Here is a 23,279-nt window from a genome sequence, read left to right as displayed (position 1 = left end):
GGTCAGTTGTTGGTTGTGGTTGTTGTTGTTGTTTTTTTAAGCTCTTCAGTGTGACAGAAGCTGTCAGGCTGGGCCTCTGAACCCCAGCTTGCGGGCACGTTTTGAGATCAACGTCTGTATCCTAAGTCCATGGGGGTTTCTGCCTTACCTGAACAATCGTGCTCAGGGTTGTGTGTCGAATCATTTTGTGCGAAGGTGTGTTTATGTTTTTAGGCAACGCATCGTGACATCACTGCAGAAAACAACCAAAAATGTCCGTGGTTGCCCTGATCAGTGCCGGTAAATACCAGCCAGGGAGTTCACCCAGGACGGATTCCCTCGCTGTCTTTCTCACTGAAGACAAAGGTTTTGGTTTTTTTCCAGTGCAAAAGAGGTAAACGTTTTTATATCTTCATCACCAGAAAACCCTTTTTTATTTTTAAATTTTCATTTTTTCATAAATAGCTTAGCGAGTAAAAGCTTGTCCACCCAGGTCACGGTGCTGTGCGTCCAGCAGCCACCAGTGCAACATCGTCTTCGTCCGTCCGGGTTTCATCAACGGGATTTCTCTGGAGCATCGCCAGGAATTTTCTTCAAATTTGGCTCAAATGGATCCCCTGAACAGCTCCTGGTGGTCGAAGGTCAAAGTCACTGACAGACACACACGGCAGCGCGGCCCACAGATGCGGGTTTCTAGTTTGCTGCAGGAAACTGTTTGTTTTTCATGCTGCTGGAACGTGAGCGACGGCTTCAGCTTGAACCCACGTGGCTGAAGAAACGCTTCCAGACCAACCCGGCCTCAGTGTCACAACACTGGAGCTGATGCTTGTCCTTGGTCTCTGTTTACCTCAGTTTACCGCCGCTCCCTCCCTGTTCACGCATCAAACATCACAGACGTTTCCCTCACGTTTGACATCACTTCTTAGTTTCATATTTGAGCGATGAGTAACAATCACTTAGGCATAATTAACGCTTGTGAGCCTCTTGTGAAGTGTTGAGTAACTGTTCTCCCATCCATCTTTGCTGTAACTGGTTAAGGATTACTAGACGGTTAACCACGTTAACTAATGTGTCGATGGTGGCAATGTGTACCACCTTCTCTCTGTTCATTCTGCGGCAGCAGCTCAACGCCACATCCTGGCGCCTGAGCCTCAAACCACAGCGCCGGGCAGCAGAAGTGAGGCACTCCCCCGAGTTTTTATTTACTTCACAAACTGAACAGCTAAACGTTCATTTAAGCAATTTGCTGATTGTTTTACTGAGTTTCCTCAACTAAAGGCAGCCGTGACGCTGGTGACCACGCTGGTGACCACGCTGGTGACCACGCTGGTGACCACGCTGGTGACATCAGTGCGAACCCCTGTCACGGCCTCTGAAGGACCTCCCCTCTGAAGCGGGAGATAGTTGTCGCTGACAAAGCTTTTATACGGGACGGAAAGTTTCGCAGGACTCAAACAGGTTCCGTTCCCAGCACCGCTGGGAATTTTGCCTGCTGTGCACACGACACAGATCTGAGCTGTCCTGGTGACACACAGGACGTTTCCTTCACAGACTGATGGCGTGCTGACACCCGGGTGACTTCTGATAGCAGCTGACGGTGCACACGCTATCACAGATGAGTCAAGTCACAGGCACTTCCAAAGTTATTCAAGAGATTATTATTTATTTGTGATTCATACACAGTCACGTGGTGAGAGAGGTGAAATCAGACATGAGGCGGGTTCATGAGTGCAGTGTCACCGGCAGGCACGTCCATGTCCACACATTTAACTCAGCAGCCTGCAGAGACGCCAGGGCTTCACGTCGATGCCGGAGGTTTGACCGGCTTTAGAGAAAAGTCATGTAAACGTCTCTGAGTATTGCAACAAAGCTTTCATACTTGGCTTAAATGGAAATGTTTGTAGATAGAAAGAGGAAAAAAAAAGGCAGTGACGTGTCGAGTGTGACAAACGTCACTGGAGAGCGAGTGCTTGTGCGTCTGTCATGAAACACGCATTCATTTTCTGTCTCAGAAAATTCACTTCCGGTTTGCGCGAGATCAGACAGACTTGAGGACTCAAATGTTTAGTAGGCACTTAAGATTAGAACGTTTAGCCATGGCCGTGTTTGAGACACAGGAGCTAACAGTGTCCAACACAACGTGTTCCAGGGACGCCACGTCCCCCTGCAACCACCAGCACCTCCACCAGTCCAACTCAAGAACCACGTCACTGAAACTGGATCCTGAAAGCTTCCGTTGCTTTTACGAACATCCGCAGGCGGCCATATTGGATCATTGATCGAGTCACGTTCTTGAGATTTAGAGGATCGTTACAGGACTTCTACATTCGATCTACTGTAAAACTCAAAAGACTCTCCAGAGGAATTTGGAATTTAGAAAACTGATTCTTGCGGTTGTCACACTGCAGCTGACATTCATGACGGGGGACGTGGAATCCTGGCAGCTTCATGTCAGTCTCAGAGGCTTTCCTGTGTTGCAGCAGCTGCGTGTGGCACAGAGTGAATGTGATGTTCGGCTCATGAGCGCATGGAGGTTCAAAAATGTCTCAGTCACAAAGGATGGAATGTCCATGCTGAGCGATGAATGCAGAGCGACGACTTCCTTTTCCCGGCACACAGCTCGCCAGCGTGGCGGCTACGAGGCTCCTTTCGCTCGCAGCTTGGACAGCAGCATCTCGTTCTTACGGCACTCCTGGTGAGAAACAAACACCACTGAGCTCAACAAGTGACTCCCAAGGAAGACCTGCTGGCTGTTTGACTCTGCTCATAGGTGGGATTATTCTGGGAACGCCCACTGACCAGTGCTGCAGTCAACAGTGGAGCTAAACTACCATCACACCAACTCTTCGTTTTTAATGCCGTGATATGAGTCACTAGTTAGCATGTTTGATAGGTGCTAATGTAGCTGAATCAGGACGCTGTCAGCGCTGGATTTGCAGCGTTATTCCAGAATTGAACATTCCAATGCATTAATCACACCATTGAAGAAAGAAGGCATTTATTTAGCCGTGACCTGAAGAGTGAGTGGCAGCAGCACATGAAGGCCGATAGAAGGCGTCACATCCGAGCCGCGGTGCTGCACAGTTGAGCGGCGTCTTCATGCTAAGTTGCTAACTAGGTTGTGAATAGTAACAGTGCGGTGGTGGAGTCGGCTTCATGCTGGCTTCATGCTCGAAAGTTGATCAACAACGTTTGCAGTTTAGCCTCCTGTGTGGCTCTCAGGCTCGTCAGGCAATCTGCTGCGTTCGCTAGCTAGCTAACCAGCAAGTCCCCTGCCTTTCGGAAGCTAATATGTGACATTAACAGAGCATTATTGCCGTCTCACATGGGAGTGACACGGCAACTCTTAAGCCCTTGTGTGTGTGTGTGAGCTTTTGGTTGAACAAGGGCGTAGTAACCAATTAGTAGACCAGTCCAACAGGAGACTACAGCTTTAGTTGGTCGTGCCTGTAACCCAACTAAGATCATCAACCAAAGGAGATCAGCATCCGTCACTAAGAAAGAAAAACCTGCTTGTGTGTGTGTGTGTGTGTGTGTGTGTGTGTGTGTGTGCGCGCGCTTCTCTTACCTCTTTAAAGTCCTTGACAGTTTTGAAATACAACCTCTGCTTATCGAGCAGCTCCAGGTACTCGTCGTTCAGCTGATCTCTCCTCATTTTATTCTCCTGCTTCTTCTTCTCCATCTGCAGACGAGACGTCACACGAACACTGGCAGCTTATTTTATTACAGACGTGTTGTCGGTGTTCTGACCAAACATTACCTGATATTCCTGATTCCCAGCCCAGTGAGGACCGGAACCACCAGCCCACGGGACAGAGAACAGGAAATATTCAAACATTCTTCTTTCTTCAGAAGGACGTTTGAGATTCACTCTGGATTTACGTGTGTGTGGCAGCGTGTTCACACACTCATCTGCTGGGAACTGTTGTGTGTTCAGCTCCAATTACTGTGCAGACTCGATCCCTCCAGCAGGGTTTGTGACAGGAGTGTGAACCAACTGATCCAGATGCAGTTCAGACTGCAGGCGAATCAGATTAGTCTCTGAAACCTGATGGTTGCCTGATCGTGCACCGATGACCTATACCCAGTTTTACCACTAGGTGTTGCTCTTGCCTCAGTAGCTGCTCCCAGTAGAACATGTGACTGACTGAGTGTTCAGCGACTCCACACCAGTTTGTGGTGGTTGTGGAGGTCTAAGCTGTTGACCATCCCACAAGAACAGCAGATCACTTTAGGTTTACACGTTATAACGTTATATGACGTTATATTACATTATATGACGTTATAGTACATTATATGACGTTATATTACATTATATGACGTTATAGTACATTATATGACGTTATATTACATTATATGACGTTATAGTACATTATATGACGTTATATTACATTATATGACGTTATAGTACATTATATGACGTTATAGTACATTATATGACGTTATATTACATTATATGACGTTATATTACATTATATGACGTTATAGTACATTATATGACGTTATATTACATTATATGACGTTATAGTACATTATATGACGTTATATTACATTATATGACGTTATATTACATTATATGACGTTATAGTACATTATATGACGTTATATTACATTATATTACGTTATATGACGTTATATTACATTATATTACATTATATGACGTGAAATTAAGTTATATTACATTATATGACGTGAAATTAAGTTATATTACATTATATGACGTTATATTACGTGAAATTAAGTTATATTACATTATATGGTGTGAAATTAAGTTATATTACATTATATGACGTTATATTACATTATATGACATTATATGACATTATATTACGTGAAATTAAGTTATATTACATTATATGGTGTGAAATTAAGTTATATTACATTATATGACGTTATATTACATTATATGACATTATATGACATTATATTACGTGAAATTAAGTTATATTACATTATATGGTGTGAAATTAAGTTATATTACATTATATGACGTGAAATTAAGTTATATTACATTATATGACGTTATATTACATTATATGACATTATATGACATTATATTACGTGAAATTAAGTTATATTACATTATATGGTGTGAAATTAAGTTATATTACATTATATTACGTGAAATTAAGTTATATTACATTATATGGTGTGAAATTAAGTTATATTACATTATATGGTGTGAAATTAAGTTATATTACATTATATGACATTATATTACGTGAAATTAAGTTATATTACATTATATTACGTGAAATTAAGTTATATTACATTATATGACGTTATATTACATTATATGATGTTATATGACGTTATATTACATTATATGATGTTATATGACGTTATATGACGTTATATTACGTGAAATTACGTTATATCGTCTGTATAACGTATCGGACCTCTTTCATCTTTACTTCACTTTTAAACCAAATCTACCATGAATTCCATATTCCTGCTCAGATGTCTCAGTGGCACAAGAGGCTCTGTTATAAAGCTGTCCATCACCTTGTCGTATCGCTCCGTTAGCGCAGTGAGACTGTCGCCACCGGCTGCTGATGTAAGCTGCCTTTAAAGCTGCCAGATGGTGACTGGGTCAGCTGGTGTGCTGGAGTCAAACTGGTTTGAGCTGGTGCATCAGAGCAGACGGGAAACCAACACAACACACAAAGTGCAGCAGCACAGAGACCGGACCTGCCCATCGGTTCTGAAGAGACACAACTGCTGTGTACCTTGATGCGACTCTGTTTGATGCCCTCGACGATCTGCTCCATCTGTCGGAGGAACTGGTCCTTGGCAGCGGAGGACGACATGGCCCTGGACACCACATCCACACAACAGAGCTGACTGACACACTACACATGAACACGCAACCAAAAACCTGTTTCATCTGACAAACATTCAACCAGCAGCTGTGCTTCTACTCACTGTTGGAAGTTGTCATGAATGGAATTCAGCAGAGTAACCTGCAAGGAACAGGTAGAGTCGGTCACTGTCTCCCGCCGGCGCGCCCTCAGCTTCACTAACACGCATCAGTCACTCACCTCTTTCTCCAGGTACACCTTTTTGTCATCTAACGTGTTGTACAGAGTGAAGAACTGCTTGGTTTCTTTGTGTGTAGCAGACACTGAGAGGCACAAGACAAACGTTCAGAGACCCAACGTTCACGTCGATGCAGCGCCGGTGGTTCTCGGCGTTGAGGAGGAACCCACCTTGGCTGTAGAGCTCGATGAATCTCTTCTGGTACTGAGTCAGCTCGGCCCGGCTCGGCACCTCGTCGATCTTCCTCTGGAGGATGGCGATCTCCCGATTCCTCCGGGCCTGGACAGAGTGGAGCCGAGTTCTGAGAACTGTACAGTCCATTTATAAAAAGACCCAAACCGTAATTCACACTGATACACAAATTAGCTTCTAATTCACCAGTTCTGGAACGTTCATTCCTTTTTACTAGATTATTTTATGTTTATTAATTGTGATGGCAGTAAACAAATTATATTTTGGAATATACATTTAAAAAATATATATTAGGATTTTGAGCTGTGTCACACTGGTATATTTATAGACAGTATTGCAAAACATTTCAAATATCCTGATATTTTCAATCTGAATCTGAATCTGTAAATAAATGCTGGATTTAACCCCTTGAGCCGCATCATCCCACCAGTGTCATGTCCCCCTCAGTTCCTCACATACTTCACCTAAAATGTGACAATCAAACCAAGAACACGTCGCATTCATGAATTGTTGTTACGCACTGAAGGACCTTCCGGCCCTCGGTTCTCTCTTGCAGGCAGGAAGAAGCACCTGATGAGCAGTTGTAACTCCTTGGTAACTGTCAATCACCCAGGCTGACAACCTGGACATCCAGCTTTGATTCCTGTCCACAGGACTGAACTGAGGGCTAAGAAGGTTCTATCAGCTGTTGGAACGAGTTTGTGCGCAGGAACAGCCGCCGCCGCAGAGACGTCGGCAGAATCTTAGTGGTGAAGAAGAAATTTGGAGTGATGAAGAACATCTGAGCCTTCAGCTGCGATTGGAGATTTCAGGGCCGTCCTGACAGTTTACAAACGCCTGAAAAGCAAAGCAACCTCACACACGAGTCCAGGCACCTGAAGGTGTCCTCCTGCAGAAGTTGTGAATGTGATGAGTCTTTAATAACCAGGTGTTCCCAGAAGACACTGGCGTCCCCGGAGGTCTTATCTGCAGCTCTGACCTACTTGTTGAACACCATTGCTGCTGTCTATCTGTTTGGTGAGAGTGTTACCATGAGCAGACGGATCTTCTGGAGTTTCTCTCTGTCTGTGCTGTACTGTTTGTCTATCAGCTGGTTCCTCTCCTGAGGGAGGAAGAGAACGCAGATTAACATGCGATTCACCCTCGTCGACACACATTTCACAGAAACGCTTGAGTTCCTGCAGTCAGGAACCGGCAGGCTGGTGTCAGCAGTCGTATCAGAGGAGACGAAACAAAGTGAAAACATGAATCCAGCAGCCTCTGACGCAACATCCCGCCAGCGACAGAAATAAAGAGGCAAAAGATGGAGAAGCTTGGAGTGCTCGCGCTCTGAACTGGAGCCAAAGAGATGAGCAGCGCTGTGGCCTGGCTTTTTGAAGGCCTGGCCTTCACTGTTCACATTAGCGTCGTCTTCACGCTAGCAGGTCATTTAAAACACCTTGGTGCTCACAAACATGTATGAAAGGTGATTAACAAACACCGCTGGACTGATTGGGTGGCGTGAAGGTCCACAGCAGAGCGCAGCAGGAAGTCGGAGGAGCCAGAGAGGACGCCAGAGCTCCAACTGAACACTTCTTTTGTTGTGACAGAACCATGTTCATGGAATGTCTCCTGTGTTTGTGCATGAGGCCTCATGAGCACGTGTTAGATTGTTATTTCAGACTAGATTATATTCTGACTGGACATGTACCTTGTCCTCCTCGGTATCCTGTCCTGACGCCATCTTCAACTCCTCGATGTTCTGCTGCAGACGGGCCATCTCGTCCTGCACATCCACACATCGGAGAGGAAAGGTACTTGAACGTGCTGCCATGCAGGATTTAAGAAGCAAGTCCCTGCTCACACCTGCTACCAGGCGTCCGAGACCCCATCACTGAAACCACGTTCAGAGGCGGCCCACAAACAACCGCAGTCTTTCAGTAGCGTGAACACAAATGAGTCCTGGAAACATCCTGGGCCTCATCAGCTGATGTCCTGTTTAAGCAGAAATACCACGGCTGAGCTCACCAACAGCGGCGTCTGATCACGTGAAATCCGGAGAGAGATTATTATTATTATCATCATCATCATTATTATTATTGTTTTTCATTATTATTATTGTTGCAACAAACATCTTCGGTGGTTTGGTTTGTCAGGGACATGCTACAAAAACACACCCATGCTGTGCTGCTGTCTCTCTTACTGAGCCGACCATCAGCTCATCTCTCCCTCTCCCTCGCCACTCACATGTGCTGCTTGTAAGAACTATCAGAACTATCAACTGCTGTGGGTAAACACACAGATTAACAACATTACAAACAAATATACTCTATGTTTTTATTTGCATACTGTGGTGGTGGTGGTGGTGGTGGTGGTGGGGGGGGGTTCTGATCACAAACGATGACAGCAGTGACGCATGAACCAGCCCAGAGCTGACCACTTGTGCTCAGATCACATTAGGACAGATCTTAATACCATTGTGTGTTCAGTGTGTGTGTGTGTGTGTGTGTGTGTGTGTGTGTGTGTGTGTACTCACTCTGCAGTGAGTGCGGAACTCCTGCTCCTGCTGCTTCAGGTTTTCATTCATGGTTACCAGAGCCCTGAGCTTCTCCAGCAGGCTGTCGAGCAGAAAAACACATGATTAGAAACTGTCTATCACAGCGTTCATCCATGCAACACTCAGCACCGGTGACCCGCCTCCCTGTGGTAGCAGCAGCTCGTGTGTTACAGTAGCTCACTGGCAACAGTCTGGCTCAGCTACCGCCTCCTGTCCTCTCTCTAGGAACAGAATTTAAAATTCTTCTTCTAACATCAAAGTCCTCAACAGTCAGGCTCCTTCATCCCTGACAGAGCTCCTAGTCCCCTATGATCCAGCTAGAACCCTTCACTCCCAGGATGCAGGGTTCTTGTTGGTTCCAAGAGTTCTAACAGTAGAATGGAGCCAGAACCTTCAGCTATCAGGCTCCTTCATCCCTGACAGAGCTCCTAGTCTCCTATGATCCAGCTAGAACCCTTCACTCCCAGGATGCAGGGTTCCTGTTGGTTCCTAGAGTTCTAACAGTAGAATGGAGCCAGAACCTTCAGCTATCAGGCTCCTTCATCCCTGACAGAGCTCCTAGTCCCCTATGATCCAGCTAGAACCCTTCGCTCCCAGGATGCAGGGTTCCTGCTGGTTCCTAGAGTTCTAACAGTAGAATGGAGCCAGAGCCTTCAGCTATCAGGCTCCTTCATCCCTGACAGAGCTCCTAGTCCCCTATGATCCAGCTAGAACCCTTCACTCCCAGGATGCAGGGTTCCTGCTGGTTCCTAGAGTTCTAACAGTAGAATGGAGCCAGAGCCTTCAGCTATCAGGCTCCCCTCCTGTGGAACAGTCTCCCAGTTTCAGTCCAGGACCCAGACCCCCTCTCTAGGTTTAAGAGCAGACTTAAGACCTCCTTGTTGATCAGGCTTATAGTCAGGACTGCTTAGGCTGGCCCTTAGATCTGCTGCTATAGGCTCAGACTGCTGGGATCTCCCATGATGCACTGGGCTTCTCTCTCCTCCTCCTGTCCTCAGACGTGTTACTATCTCCTCTGCTTCTCCCCTCATCCCAGATCCTGGTACTGCTGGAGGAGGCTCCAGACCTCAAGAGGCTCCAGCTGCCACCCGTAGCTCCACCTGCTCACGTCCCCGTCTGTCCATCAGTCTCTCCTCCTTTCTCTCTCTCTGTCCCTCTCTTTCCTTCTGTCTCTCTGTCTTCCTCCATTCTGTCTTTGTCTCTGTCCATCAGTCTCTCCTTCTTTCTCTCTCTCTTTCTCTCTGTCCCTCTCTTTCCTTCTGTCTCTCTGTCTTCCTCCATTCTGTCTTTGTCTCTGTCCTGCCCCCCAAATTTCCCTTCTAGAATGTAACAGTTTTGACTCATTTGTCTTTCGAGTTATCAATAAATTATAAGTCCAAGGTGGCAAAAGCAAGTTGTATTTTCAGTTCTATTTTGACATTTTCAGTAAATTATGCAACCATACGTCTGGTGTCATATGGTTTTGAGATGCATGTGTTCTGATTGGTGGTGTACTGCCAGTACCCGGCTCTACCTGCACCCCAGGACACGGTTCTGCTTTGTGGCCTGAGAGAGCACAGCGGGTCCTGGTACTGGCACTGCTGGGTTCTAACAGAGCAGCTGCAGTTCCCAACAGGAATGGTTTTGTTCCATTACTGGACAAATGTCAGGACCCATTAGCCATTTTGTCACAAAGGGAGGTTCAAAGTGATGGGGAAGATTGAATGGTGAAGAGCCAAAGTCACCTGCTGTCCGTTTGCTGCTCCACCTCTTCGAGAGACTTCAGCTCCTTCTCCAGTCTCTCGGAGTGCTCTGTGGCCTGCCGAGACACCAACACAGACGACTCCAAGTCAGTTTCCCTTGGACGGTATGGAGCCTGAAGAGTTGGCCCTCCTGCCTCAGGCCCTGAATCACCCATCAAAGCCACCGGACCACTCCAGGTGGTGGCGACAGGTTGGGTGATATCCTGCCGGATGAACCTTACTCACATATTGTGAGTCATTCAAACCTAAAAACTAACGGGAAGTTTTACACCCAAATACTACTAACCCAGGTACTACTAACCCAAGTACGACTCACCGAACTTTCCCTACGACTCCAAACAGTTGACTTTGTGTGTCACATTTTCCTGAGAAACGCGTCGGAGACAAAAGACATTTTTCTGTTGGAGCGAGCAGAGCGGCATCGAAAGCTTCCTGAAGTCTGAAGCCATGACCAACGGCAGCTGGTGTGTGAGGACGAAATGCCGACAGTCATTCTCTGAACAAGAAAACCCATTCTAAAACCTAATTCATTCAGTATAATTTTCTGCCTTCACATGTGTCTGTTTGTTTGATATCGATTTTGCTCTGTATTTTATCCAGCAGAATTTTAATTCTTTTTTTTGTTGCTTGGACACAACTTTTTGGGGGGTTGTTGTTGTTAACTTAAATGGTAGAAAATTTCCTAGAATAAGAAGTGAAACAGAGAGGATTTCATACTTCTGAGTACAAACACTGATAGAAAATACAGCAGAACAAGAACTGGTCCGACGGCAGATGAGAGCGCAAGGGTGGGGGTGGGGGTGTCGCTCAATTAGCTTCTGTTCTGCAAAGGCAGGCCCTCACCGCACCTGCTTACAGGTAAGACATTCTCTCCTGCTGGAGGTGTGTGTTACCTCCATCAGCTTCCTCTTGGCCGCCTCACAGCCGGTCTTCACCTCTGCATGCTTGGCTTGTAGCTGCAACAGAAAGACTAATTAATATCACACTGTAGGTGTTCTTTTATCACTGGAAACCAGGCAGAACACTTCGTTTTCTGGCCAGGTAAAAGTGGAATATTTTTTACACAAGGACGCACATCGAGGGAGATCTAAATAAATAAAAGGGGCAACCATTGTTGGAATGTCATGGAACGTCTAATCTACCGCCCCAAAATGGCAGCGCAAGAATATTTGCTTGCATCAAATACAGGAACGGTTTTTGGTTTCAGCGAACACAAGCTGAGACTATTAGTTATCATTTATTATTATTTAGTGTCAACCATTGTGAAAGACAACCCTCCAGAGCTAGGACGATTAGCTACTTGATTTAAAATATAAACTCTGCTATGTCCTTACAGCAACAAATAAAGTGGCACATTTGGCAGCTAGTTGAGCCATAAATAATAAAAAGATGACAATGTAAAAACTGAGGACCTGGTTTGTATATTTTTGGTCTTTGTACCTGCCCATGCCACAATAATGGACACAGTAACTGAAATAATGTGCCAAAAATGTATTAGAAACCCTTATATTACTGCCTAAAAGTAAAATTACTATATCGCACAACCCCCAACGCTGGTGGAGTTCCACAAGGCTCTGTGCTCAGACCTCTAGTAATCACTTTATTTCTGATTCCTTGCACAACCGCATCAGGAATCCCTTTATCAACTTGATTGATTACACAGCTGGTAACCAACTACATTCACTGATGAGGTCACCTGAATCAGCGAGTCCAACTTCAAGAATGCCTTAATGTCTAAGACAAAGAATAAAAAAGGGAATGTTGTTTTCATGCATTTCTATCACCAACATCGTTGCTGCTGTTTCTGCTTTCGTGATTCTGATAGTTCAGCGTTTAAGCTGCAGTGGTTTTACAGGACCAAGGCAACACGGATCAGGAAATATCAGAAACGCTTCCTCTCATTGAAGGCGCATCTTTTTTACCGGAGTGAATACGTTTGCTTGTGTTCTGCTAGGCAAGTGAATACTAACTAAATAGTACTCTTTGTAATGTCATCTCTGTTTCCTTTACATGGATGAGATCCATAAGGGATCCCAGTGACTCTGAGTAAAGTCCTGGACAGTGGTGGACACACTCCAGCGAGGTGCGAGTGGACCACAGTGACCTGCTGACCTCCTCCAGTTGTTTGGTCCTCTGCTGGATCTGTTTGTTGAGAGAAGTGACGGCTCTGCGGTGTTGCTGCAGCGGGCCGTAGCGCTCTGAACGCTCCTCTGAAGACACCTCCAACTGCTGCAAAGCCGAACGGGAGACAACAAGTTGGTGTACCCCAGCTGGCGTAAAGTCCTTTTTAAGCTCCTATCACTGCAGCTGGCTTCAAACTTTCACCACCACTCAAGACAGAACCTGACTGCCAGTGTGCACAGTGACCATTAACTCTTTCCATGCTATACTGTTTAAGAAAGTTGCCCCCACCAGTGTTTTGATCAAAACAAATTATCTTTCACCCCCCCCCCCCAAGAACATTCAGCGCTATGAACATGTGACATGAACATATCAAAACAAAAAACAGTCCTAGGCCCAACCCCGTTTCTCCACTCAGCCACACAACAGCATCTTAGAATGCATGGAAGCTCAGTATATTTGCAGTGGAATAGCATGTCCTTTGAAAGATACTCATCATGACAGCTGAACTTACTGTGAGTGGCATTAAAACTGTAGACGATTAAAAGTGTTCGAAGGAATTACCATTCTTATGTCGAGCTCACCTTCTGGTTGAAAAACATACCAGAATAATAACGGCGTGATTTTGTGGAGATCAGTACAACAAATGTTTTCTTAAAGCTGTGCCTTACCATTTGCATGCTGGGATATCTCAGCAGCACAATACTGCATTTAGAATGGAAGTTTGACACACGCACACTCAGCATCACCACTTTGGATGTTGCCGGACGCATGGCTTCTCTATATGCTGCGTCCTGGATGACCCACTGAGCGTCGCCTGGACCTCCCTGGCTGCTGCAGCCCTGGTTTGTTGACTTTCAAACAAACAAACACAGTTTCTTTGTGTCCCACCTTCTCAGCGTATTCAGAGGCAATCTGTTTGATCTCCTCCGACTGCTGTCCCACGATTTGACCCACTGCACTCGCCGTCAGCTTCCCCTGCTCACGTACGCACACACACACACACACACACACACACACACACACACACACACAAAGCTTTATTCATTTACAGCCTAGAAAACAAAACTGCCTAACAGAAAACTGTGCGATGGATCCAGATAAAGCCTACTATACCTCCTCATTCGCCATGGCGGCCATTCCTGTCATCAGGCTTTTGATCCGCATCTCAGGGGAACAACAAGCGAACAGAGTTACTTACAGTTACTTAAAGTTAGTTACAGTTACTTGAGCCTTCTGATACAGTTTGTCTGTAGACTGGAATCTTTCAAGCTAATCAAAGGCAATTCCACACCAATGTTGACGCACCATTGTGACCGTCAGGTCCAAAGTCACAGTGTCAGATTTGCCGCCTCCTGAAGGCTGCGTGGAGCAGTGGGTTTCTCCTCCAGGCCCATCAGCTCATCGGCTGAGTGGAAGCGCCTAGTCTGCAGTGCGCCAGCGGAGTCACTCTGTACTTCAGAGTGGCTGCAGCAGCGGCAGGGACACAACCGCACAGCTTGGGAGAAACCACGGAGGCTGCTGGTAGGAGATGCTAAGTGCTGTCTTGTTATGTTTGCTGAGGAATTACCTGAATGGAATGGCCTGCTTACGTTTGACTTTCTCTTTGACTTAAGTTTCTGTTTAAAATACTCTGCTTATACTTGGTTTCACCCCTGACGATTACAGTCACCAATAACCTTAAATAATTATGAAATGTTAAAATATGGCAAATACTGCGAGTTAGGACCATTTAAGTTCGTTAATTTATTTAAAACATTTAAAAATGAGTCCAACATTGTTTCTTTCCTGAAGAGTGATTATAGTGCACTTCTGTTTTCAACCTGAAATACGCCTCTGAGGAAAAGAGCCTGAGGAGGAGAGCACTTGTTCCTGGGCTCGTGGGTGGTTTGCCAGGCCTGTTTCAAGCTGACAGCGACCTAAACAGCCCTCATCTAGAAGTCACCACGAGACTCAACTTCAGCTTCTGACTATCACTTTATACAACATATTGTACCGTCCAAAGAGAGATGTATGAAAACTTCATGTATATTTGCAACTCACCAACAGACCAAATGAATGCATTAAGGAAACACAGGGAAAGAATTTTAAAAAAATTCTTTTACCAGTAAAACAAATGTGGGATGTCGATTTTTTGTTTTGTTTTGCCGATATGATCCAATATTCCAGTGTTTTACAACTGCTTCTGCCGAGACCCAAAATGTCTACTCCTCCGTTTCGGTGTTACCATGAACAAGCGTGGAAGAGGACGAGCAAATTGGCTCAACTGAATGGGCTAACAGTTAGCGGCTAACGGGTCGTACGTTACCATGAGCAAGTGCTGAACTGGAGGGTTGTGTTTGTGTGTTATGTTTGTGTGTTATGTTTGTGTGTTTTCAGGTCAGTCAAATCAAAGTGTTTATGCACGACTGAGCATACGGCTGAGCAAAGATGTGGATAAGAACGAGCGATGCCAGTTGATGATGATGACAGTTCAAACAGCCATGTAGTTGCTGGAGGTGCTGTTACCCATCAGTCACCGTTAGCTTTAAGCTACATGTACGTGGCTGGCTCTTTCTACATTCTTGAGTCACTAAGAAGCAACACAGGGGGAAAAAAATATCTTCATGAGCCTCTGAATGGCAAAAAATGCACTACGTTCGGATGACGTACTGCTTCCAAGAGCTGAAGACCATGAGTTGTGTCGTGTGAACGCTGAATGTCCAGGGCTGTCAGCTGCGCTTCCTGTGCTCACCTCCTCTGCGGCCCGTAGGTCGTCCTCCTCTGATACCTCCGTCATCCCAGCAGGTGGCGCCTGAGAGCCGTTGGCCAGTGGAGCCTTCCTCGCATCAACCTAGATGATGTGTCCGTTTGAGGGGGATGTTGAAACATAATCCACCAAACATCGTGTCCAAAAAAATAATTCAATTGTAAATCGCGGTTTTTGTCTTTGGGAGGTGAAAATGCTCTCTGTGCTCATTTCTGACTGACTATTTTTTTCATAACTGAATCGTGTGTGCTTGGGCCTGCTGCCCACCACTGAGCTGGGGTTCAGCCCTGATGGTACTGAGGTGTTCTCATGGCCATCCTGCTTGTGTGGAGTGGGTGTGATTTCCAGCTGGTCTACCCGTATCACTCTATCACCTACCTTGTCTTGTTTGGACTGCTTGCTGAACCCATATCTCCTATGGAATAAAGAAAAAAAAAATCTTTGTGACATGAAGATGTGAAGGTGCTAAAGCATCTCCTTCACACCAGGACAAGCGCACAGTACCACATGACAACACCAACAACGCAGCAGATGGCAGTAAGCTGGCACGGGGATGCACGATCCCTCAGGGAAGGATGACCTCATCAAACAAAACAGGCAAAAAACAAAAACAACAGTTTACATCCATCATGCCAAAGATGTGCTTGCATTCCCTGAGTGACACATCAAACCACAGCGCTGTGAGACGCAGCTTGCAGGAAAGGCTTCACATGTCCGCACAGTACTTACAGGAGGAACTCTGACATTCTAGTACACAGGTGGAGATGGATGGATGAATGGATGAGAAAGCATAGTCAGAAAGATAGAAGACAAGGGGACTGAACATATCTGAGTTTAGATGAAGCTCATGGGTCAACAAGGCAAGAACAGAGAGAATTTAGAGGTGTGTCTATGAAAAAGGAGGGGACAATATCTATAAATGGCGTGAAATGACTCCAGCTGATAGGTGCACCATGAACTCAGTGGCGCTTGGAGGAGAATGTGACTCTCCTGTCATCGCCCGCCTGTCACTGCGGCGCAGTACACAAGAACGAGCTTCCATATTAATGAGGAAAATGAATTCACCTCTAAAAGAATCAATGTGCAGTTTACTCTTCCAACTGGCAACCCAATAAAAAGTCCATGAGCCCAAGTTTGGGAGAGGTACATCAAAAAAATGCACACACACACACACACACACACACACACACACACACACACACACACACGTGTGTGCAGTCTTACCTGCCATATTCCAGCAGTGTGGAGTGAACCCTGGACTCCTCATCCAGCAGCTCCCCTGCATCCCTCTGTCTCCTGTACTTCCTCTGGGGTTTGTAAACTTCCTGGTTTGTCGACAAGCAAACGCAGCGCTGTCACGTCTCATTCATACCTCAGAAGCTGGAAGGACAAACTGCACCCCTGCTGGTTCTAAAGCTCACCAGTACATTCAGAACTGCTCTCACTGCCATGTCCTTCCTCTGGAGAAACTCCTCATCCTGAAACACAAAGTGTTACAGCACCTGCTCTTAGTTCCAGGTCCTCCTTCAAACCCTTGGGCTGAGGGTCCAACTGCTAACAAGCCATTAACATTTTTCTAAATGTTAAGTACGTTGTAAACTTTGTGAGTCGTCCCTTTCACCCAGCGGAGCTGAGAGCCTCTGTGCCTGCTCATGAACCTCGATTTGAACTCTTCCAAACGTTCTAACTGACAAATGTTTCACCAGGTTTGCAGCTGGAAGTGAGAGAAGGCGTCTCGCTCCCCTGCTCTCCGTCTTACAGCCTCGCGATTTGGTACATGTTAGTAAAACACCAGCAGCACATCACCTGCCTGAGAGCTGATCAACTTCATTACAATTCTGAATAAATGAGTACAATTGTATTTTTAAGACAGGTTTTGTACAGTGCACCTGCTGTCATTTCTCACAGGCGAGTTTGTTTCTGCTTTGTGTCTTCTGACATTCTGGGTTCTCTTTTCGCCACCTTGGCCTGGTCCCCCTCAAAAAAAGCCATCTTACGCTCAAGGGATTTCCTGGTAGCAAGGATGGTAACAAAGGCTCTCAAGGAGTGTGTCGCTCAGACGTCAGGCGCCGTTACCTCTGGGAGGCTGTGGGTCTTCTGGAACTGAGATATGGAGTAGGCTCTCACGTAGTCGCCCATCTCCTCTCTGGTCTCTATAGCTCGCTTCACCAGCCACTGACAAGAGACACCACACAAAGCTCACCAAACACAAGGAAGAGGAGACGCGGCAAACCTGACAGACGAGCAGGCCGATGGAATAAAAAGAAACTTCTGTCCAACTGAACTGACAAAGATAAACAGCTTCATGAATAAACCAGAGGGAGAACTAATCATGATGCTGGACAAGTGCAGATAATCACCTGTATCACAGGAAAAATGTGGATAAAATCCAGCCCCTGGATTTGATGGGGCTCCAGGCGATGAGGACACTTCATCTTTGGTAAAACAGACACGATTTTCTCAGTCAGAGCTCTGCAGAGACACGCGACCCAGTGAGAATCAGGATGTGTGACCATGACATTCACTGACTTTCACAGCACCGAGAGAGAAAGAAGCTTACATAGCACCGGTTCCTTCCAGCCCCCCCCCCCCACTGTACCAGGAAGAAACGTGTAACACACAAATTTCCCCTGGTGGGATCAATAAAGTTCCATCTATCTATCCATCTATCTATCCATCTATCATCTATCTATCTATCTATCTATCTCTCTATCCATCTGTCTCTCTATCTATTTACCATGTACTTTGTCAACCTCTTAAGGGTTAGTAATAGTATTAAAACCACAACAACAATAATAATAAGTAGCAGTTGTAATAAATTTCCAAGGACAAAAACTAATAAAAAATTATTTCTATAAAAAGCAAATCAGTCATTGCAAACAACATCTGTGTTACATTTAGTTTGTGAATGAAAACAAGCAGAACAGAGTCTGTGGACAGGAAATAGTTAGAGCGCTAACGTTAGCTGTTGCTGTTCCCTCTTTGTTCTAAGCTAACGTTAGCTGTTGCTGTTCCTTCTTTGTTCTCAGCTAACGTTAGCTGTTGCTGTTTCCTCTTTGTTCTCAGCTAACGGTAGCTGTTGCTGTTCCCTCTTTGTTACAAGCTAACATTACCTGTTGCTGTTCCCTGTTTGTCCGAAGCTAACGTTAGCTGTTGCTGTTCCTTTTTGTTCGAAGCTAACGTTAGCTGTTGCTGTTCCTTCTTCGTTCTAAGCTAACATTAGCTGTTGCTGTTCCTTCTTTGTTCTAAGCTAACGTTAGCTGTTGCTGTTCCCTCTTTGTCCGAAGCTAACGTTAGCTGTTGCTGTTCCCTCTTTGTTCTAAGCTAACGTTAGCTGTTGCTGTTCCTTCTTCGTTCTCAGCTAACGTCAGCTGTTGCTATTTCCTCTTTGTTCTCAGCTAACGGTAGCTGTTGCTGTTCCCTCTTTGTTACAAGCTAACATTACCTGTTGCTGTTCCCTGTTTGTTTGAAGCTAACGTTACCTGTTGCTGTTCCCTGTTTGTTTGAAGCTAACGTTACCTGTTGCTGTTCCTTCTTTGTTCGAAGCTAACGTTACCTGTTGCTGTTCCCTGTTTGTTCGAAGCTAACTTTACCTGTTGCTGTTCCTTCTTTTTTCTAAGCTAACGGTAGCTGTTGCTATTCCCTCTTTGTTCTAAGCTAACGTTAGCTGTTGCTGTTCCTTCTGTGTTCTAAGCTAACGGTAGCTGTTGCTGTTCCCTCTATGTTCTAAGCTAACGTTAGCTGTTGCGGTTCCCTCTTTGTTCTAAGCTCTAAGCTAACGTTAGCTGTTGCTGTTCCCTCTTTGTTCTAAGCTAACGTTAGCTTTTGCTGTTCCCTCTTTGTTCTAAGCTCTAAGCTAACGTTAGCTGTTGCTGTTCCTTCTTTTTTCTAAGCTAACGTTAGCTGTTGCTGTTCCCTCTTTGTTCTATGCTAACGTTAGCTGTTGCTGTTCCCTCTTTGTTCTATGCTAACGTTAACTGTTGCTGTTCCTTCTGTGTTCTAAGCTAACGTTAGCTGTTGCTGTTCCTTCTTTGTTCTAAGCTAACGTTAGCTGTTCCTTCTTTGTTCTAAGCTAACGTTAGCTGTTGCTGTTCCTTCTTTGTTCTAAGCTAACGTTAGCTGTTGCTGTTCCCTCTTTGTTCTAAGCTAACGTTAGCTGTTGCTGTTCCCTCTTTGTTCTAAGCTAACGTTAGCTGTTGCGGTTCCCTCTTTGTTCTAAGCTCTAAGCTAACGTTAGCTGTTGCTGTTCCTTCTTTTTTCTAAGCTAACGTTAGCTGTTGCTATTCCCTCTTTGTTCTAAGCTAACGTTAGCTGTTGCTGTTCCTTCTTTGTTCTAAGCTAACGGTAGCTGTTGCTGTTCCCTCTATGTTCTAAGCTAACGTTAGCTGTTGCTGTTCCCTCTTTGTTCTAAGCTCTAAGCTAACGTTAGCTGTTGCTGTTCCCTCTTTGTTCTAAGCTAACGTTAGCTTTTGCTGTTCCCTCTTTGTTCTAAGCTCTAAGCTAACGTTAGCTGTTGCTGTTCCTTCTTTTTTCTAAGCTAACGTTAGCTGTTGCTGTTCCCTCTTTGTTCTAAGCTAACGTTAGCTGTTGCTGTTCCTTCTGTGTTCTAAGCTAACGTTAGCTGTTGGTGTTCCTTCTTTGTTCTAAGCTAACGTTAGCTGTTCCTTCTTTGTTCTAAGCTAACGTTAGCTGTTGCTGTTCCTTCTTTGTTCTAAGCTAACGTTAGCTGTTGCTGTTCCCTCTTTGTTCTAAGCTAACGTTAGCTGTTGCGGTTCCCTCTTTGTTCTAAGCTCTAAGCTAACGTTAGCTGTTGCTGTTCCTTCTTTTTTCTAAGCTAACGTTAGCTGTTGCTATTGCCTCTTTGTTCTAAGCTAACGTTAGCTATTGCTGTTCCCTCTTTGTTCTAAGCTCTAAGCTAACGTTAGCTGTTGCTGTTCCCTCTTTGTTCTAAGCTCTAAGCTAACGTTAGCTGTTGCTGTTCCTTCTTTGTTCTAAGCTAACGTTAGCTGTTGCTGTTCCCTCTTTGTTCTAAGCTCTAAGCTAACGTTAGCTGTTGCTGTTCCTTCTTTGTTCTAAGCTTACGTTAGCTGTTGCTGTTCCCTCTTTGTTCTAAGCTAACGTTAGCTTTTGCTGTTCCCTCTTTATTCTAAGCTAACATCTGTTGCTGTTCCCTCTTTGTTCTAAGCTAACATCTGTTGCTATTCCTTCCCTGTTCTAAGCAAACATCTATTGCTGTTCCCTCTTTGTTCAAAGCAAACATCCATTGCTGTTCCTTCTTTGTTCAAAGCAAACATCCATTGCTGTTCCTTCTTTGTTTGAAGCTAACGTTAGCTGTTGCTGTTCCTTCTTTGTTCTAAGCTAACGTTAGCTGTTGCTGTTCTCTCTTTGTTCTAAGCTAACCTTAGCTTTTGCTGTTCTCTCTTTGTTCGAAGCTAATGTTACCTGTTGCTGTTCCCTCTTTGTTCTAAGCTAACATGTGTTGCTATTTCTTCCTTGTTCTAAGCAAACATCTACTGCTGTTCCCTCTTTGTTCTAAGCTAACGTTACCTGTTTCTGTTCCCTCTTGGTTCTAAGCTAACATCTGTTGCTGTTCCTTCCTTGTTCTAAGCAAACATCTATTGCTGTTCCTTCTTTGATCAAAGCAAACATCGATTGCTGTTCCGTCTTTGTTCTAAGCAAATATCTGTTGATGTTCCTTCTCTGTTCTAAGCTAACATGTGTTGCTGTTCCTTCTTTCCTCCTGGAATTTTCTGGGATTACAACATCGACCCTCTGCAGACGGCTGGGATGAAGATGCTTTCTCTCTAAATGCTCATCTTAATAAACCTCATTCTTTGATGCTTGAACAGGCAAGAACTCTATTTATCCATATTTAAATTACTGTGTCAATCATTCCTTCAGCATGTTCCCACTGGTTGGTTTGCAGACTAGAGTTTATGCAACTGTGAAAAATGATGTTCAAACTCTGCCAGCACAGGCTCACCTAATTTCTCCCGTGATTATCAATTTTAGCCTGGCAAAGCCCCCAAAATCCCAGAGTCTGAAGAGGCACAATCACTCAGCCGGACTTACATTTTCTGGCCGATGGTTGAGTTTTCTTGAAAAAGAAGGTCGACGTCAATGTCAAAGTTACAGGTGGTGATGCACCAGGTCATCCCTCCAACCACCTGGAGCGCAGCGCCGAGGAGACAAGATGAGCGAGGGTTAGGGTTGATGAAGCAGCGGTGATCCCCCACCTCTGCCCCACTCTAACAATCCTGATCAAACTCTCCACTGACGCCAGCCGAAACACCGTCAGCATCCCAGGACGACTCACCGTGAGCGAGCAGGCAGCAAACGCGAAGATCTGCTGCCGTACAAGCCTCGTCGTGGGAAACCACACTTGCTTAAAGGGAAAAACGTTTTGTTTCCTAATTCCCGGATCTCTACTACATTACCCATAATCCTAAAGTCTGTCAGCCACGTCTTTTATGAGTGGAGAACACGGTTACCATGGAAATGCATTGTGAAACAGTCACTTTTGGCCATTTTAGATTTGCGTGAGTTCTTGTCATCTCCTGAGAGGAACCTGGCTGCAGGAACACGATTTCCATTTCAACAAGAAGTTCCACTGAAACAACAAAACCTGGTTATTCTCAACACTGGGCTGGAATATCTTTGATCAAGGCTTCAGGTAGCAGTCGTGGTTCTGCAACTCTCAAGGGCCTGACTGATACATCAGCCGATGTCACTGATAAATATCGTATCAGCATAAATGTTTTCCAATAGGCATGGATATATAAAAAACGACAACCCTGTTTTACGGCATAAAATGCAGGAAAAATGAATTGAAAATTGTAGTTTGTCCACTGAGAGACCAGTGCTGACACGGTTTAGTGTCTATTTTCAGTCCAGCACAAAAAACTCCCAATACTGGTTGTACATTTCAGTAACTGGTGATGCTTTTCTGCTTTAAAATCAGTAACCGGCTCCCAGACCCCCCACCAGTCCGGCACTGATAACTCGGTTCCCCTTTGCCCTCGTCTCCCGTCCCTGTTGTTGTCCCTTTTACATTCGTGGTCATGGTTCGTCTGCTTAGAAGTAACTAAACGTCAGTGGAGGAAGTGAATGAGAAATGTGCTCCTGGAGCTGCTCTGAAGGTGGGCGGCCCCGGTGGACAAGATCACCACAATGACCCAGACCTACCATACATTCTTACACATTAATAACACCCTCTCTTCAAAAGCACTGGGCCGTTTCCTTGGACGTACTGGGACCAGTAGAGACGACCCCGAGGCCTGGTGTGTACCTTATCAAAAGGGGACAGTCCCTTGATTCTGGCCCTGAAGTAGCCAGCAGCCAGCAGGAGCTCCAGGATCTCTGCCAGCTTGACGCTCTGCTCCTCATCCTCCCGGGTCTCCACCTGGCACACAAACACGCGTGAGCGGAAGAAAGCAGCTGCACCTCATCTCTACTCTCTAAATCACAACTCAGCTTAGCTACGGGGTGAGGAAGCAGCGGCGGCGTTGGCCGCGGCGGTCGGACGCTCCGCACACGCCGCCGGGTCGATGCCGGTTCTACACAGACGATTGATGTCCCCGAGTAAACTGTTGGGGCATCGGGCGTTTGCTTGATATGACAGTGAAATCACTCAGGCGATGAGCTGCGACGGTCTGAGTGAGCTAACGGAGGCTAACCAGCAGATCCCCAGAGACACTTCGCGCGAACACTCAGTTTCCGGCCCAGCGGCGGGCTCGACGCTGACGCAGACGACTGTCACCTGAATCAGGTTCCCGTCCTGGTCGTACTGGGCACCGATCTTCGAGCCAGCTCGCACCCTGTGGAAAACAGACGAAGACGCCGCCATGTTGAACTAAAGTGGGCGCGGCTACTGGCGGATCACATGACGGCATCACATGACGGCATCACATGACAGTCAAGT

General features: G+C 45.6%; 1 protein-coding gene across 2 annotated transcripts; it reads right to left on the bottom strand.

The window, feature by feature from the left end:
• Positions 1-1,622: 1,622 nt before the first annotated feature.
• ccdc93 (CCC complex scaffolding subunit CCDC93) lies at positions 1,623-23,271 on the bottom strand. 2 transcript variants are annotated; one of them, XM_086220997.1, is made up of 24 exons: positions 23,118-23,271; positions 22,647-22,760; positions 21,431-21,525; positions 17,719-17,830; positions 17,435-17,533; positions 16,780-16,836; positions 16,583-16,683; positions 16,088-16,105; positions 15,737-15,773; positions 15,344-15,442; positions 13,726-13,776; positions 13,501-13,587; positions 12,601-12,717; positions 11,382-11,444; positions 10,471-10,544; positions 8,726-8,807; positions 7,901-7,975; positions 7,241-7,312; positions 6,189-6,297; positions 6,021-6,103; positions 5,905-5,942; positions 5,709-5,793; positions 3,548-3,661; positions 1,623-2,671 (listed from the first exon to the last, which is right to left on the bottom strand). In XM_086220997.1, the coding sequence occupies exons 1-24, from the start codon at positions 23,202-23,204 to the stop codon at positions 2,615-2,617; spliced, it is 1,926 nt and encodes a 641-aa protein (XP_086077123.1). In that variant the 5' UTR covers positions 23,205-23,271; the 3' UTR covers positions 1,623-2,614. The 2 variants fall into 2 exon arrangements, with proteins under 2 accessions (XP_086077123.1, XP_086077124.1); XM_086220998.1 differs by lacking the exon at positions 16,088-16,105.
• Positions 23,272-23,279: the final 8 nt, after the last annotated feature.

The sequence above is a fragment of the Aulostomus chinensis genome, chromosome 12 (assembly GCF_037954235.1).
Source record: "Aulostomus chinensis isolate RoL2024-O1b breed Wild chromosome 12, RoL_Achi_v1.0, whole genome shotgun sequence".
Taxonomy (NCBI): Eukaryota; Metazoa; Chordata; class Actinopteri; order Syngnathiformes; family Aulostomidae; genus Aulostomus; species Aulostomus chinensis.
This window is presented reverse-complemented; position numbering and strand designations above follow the sequence as displayed.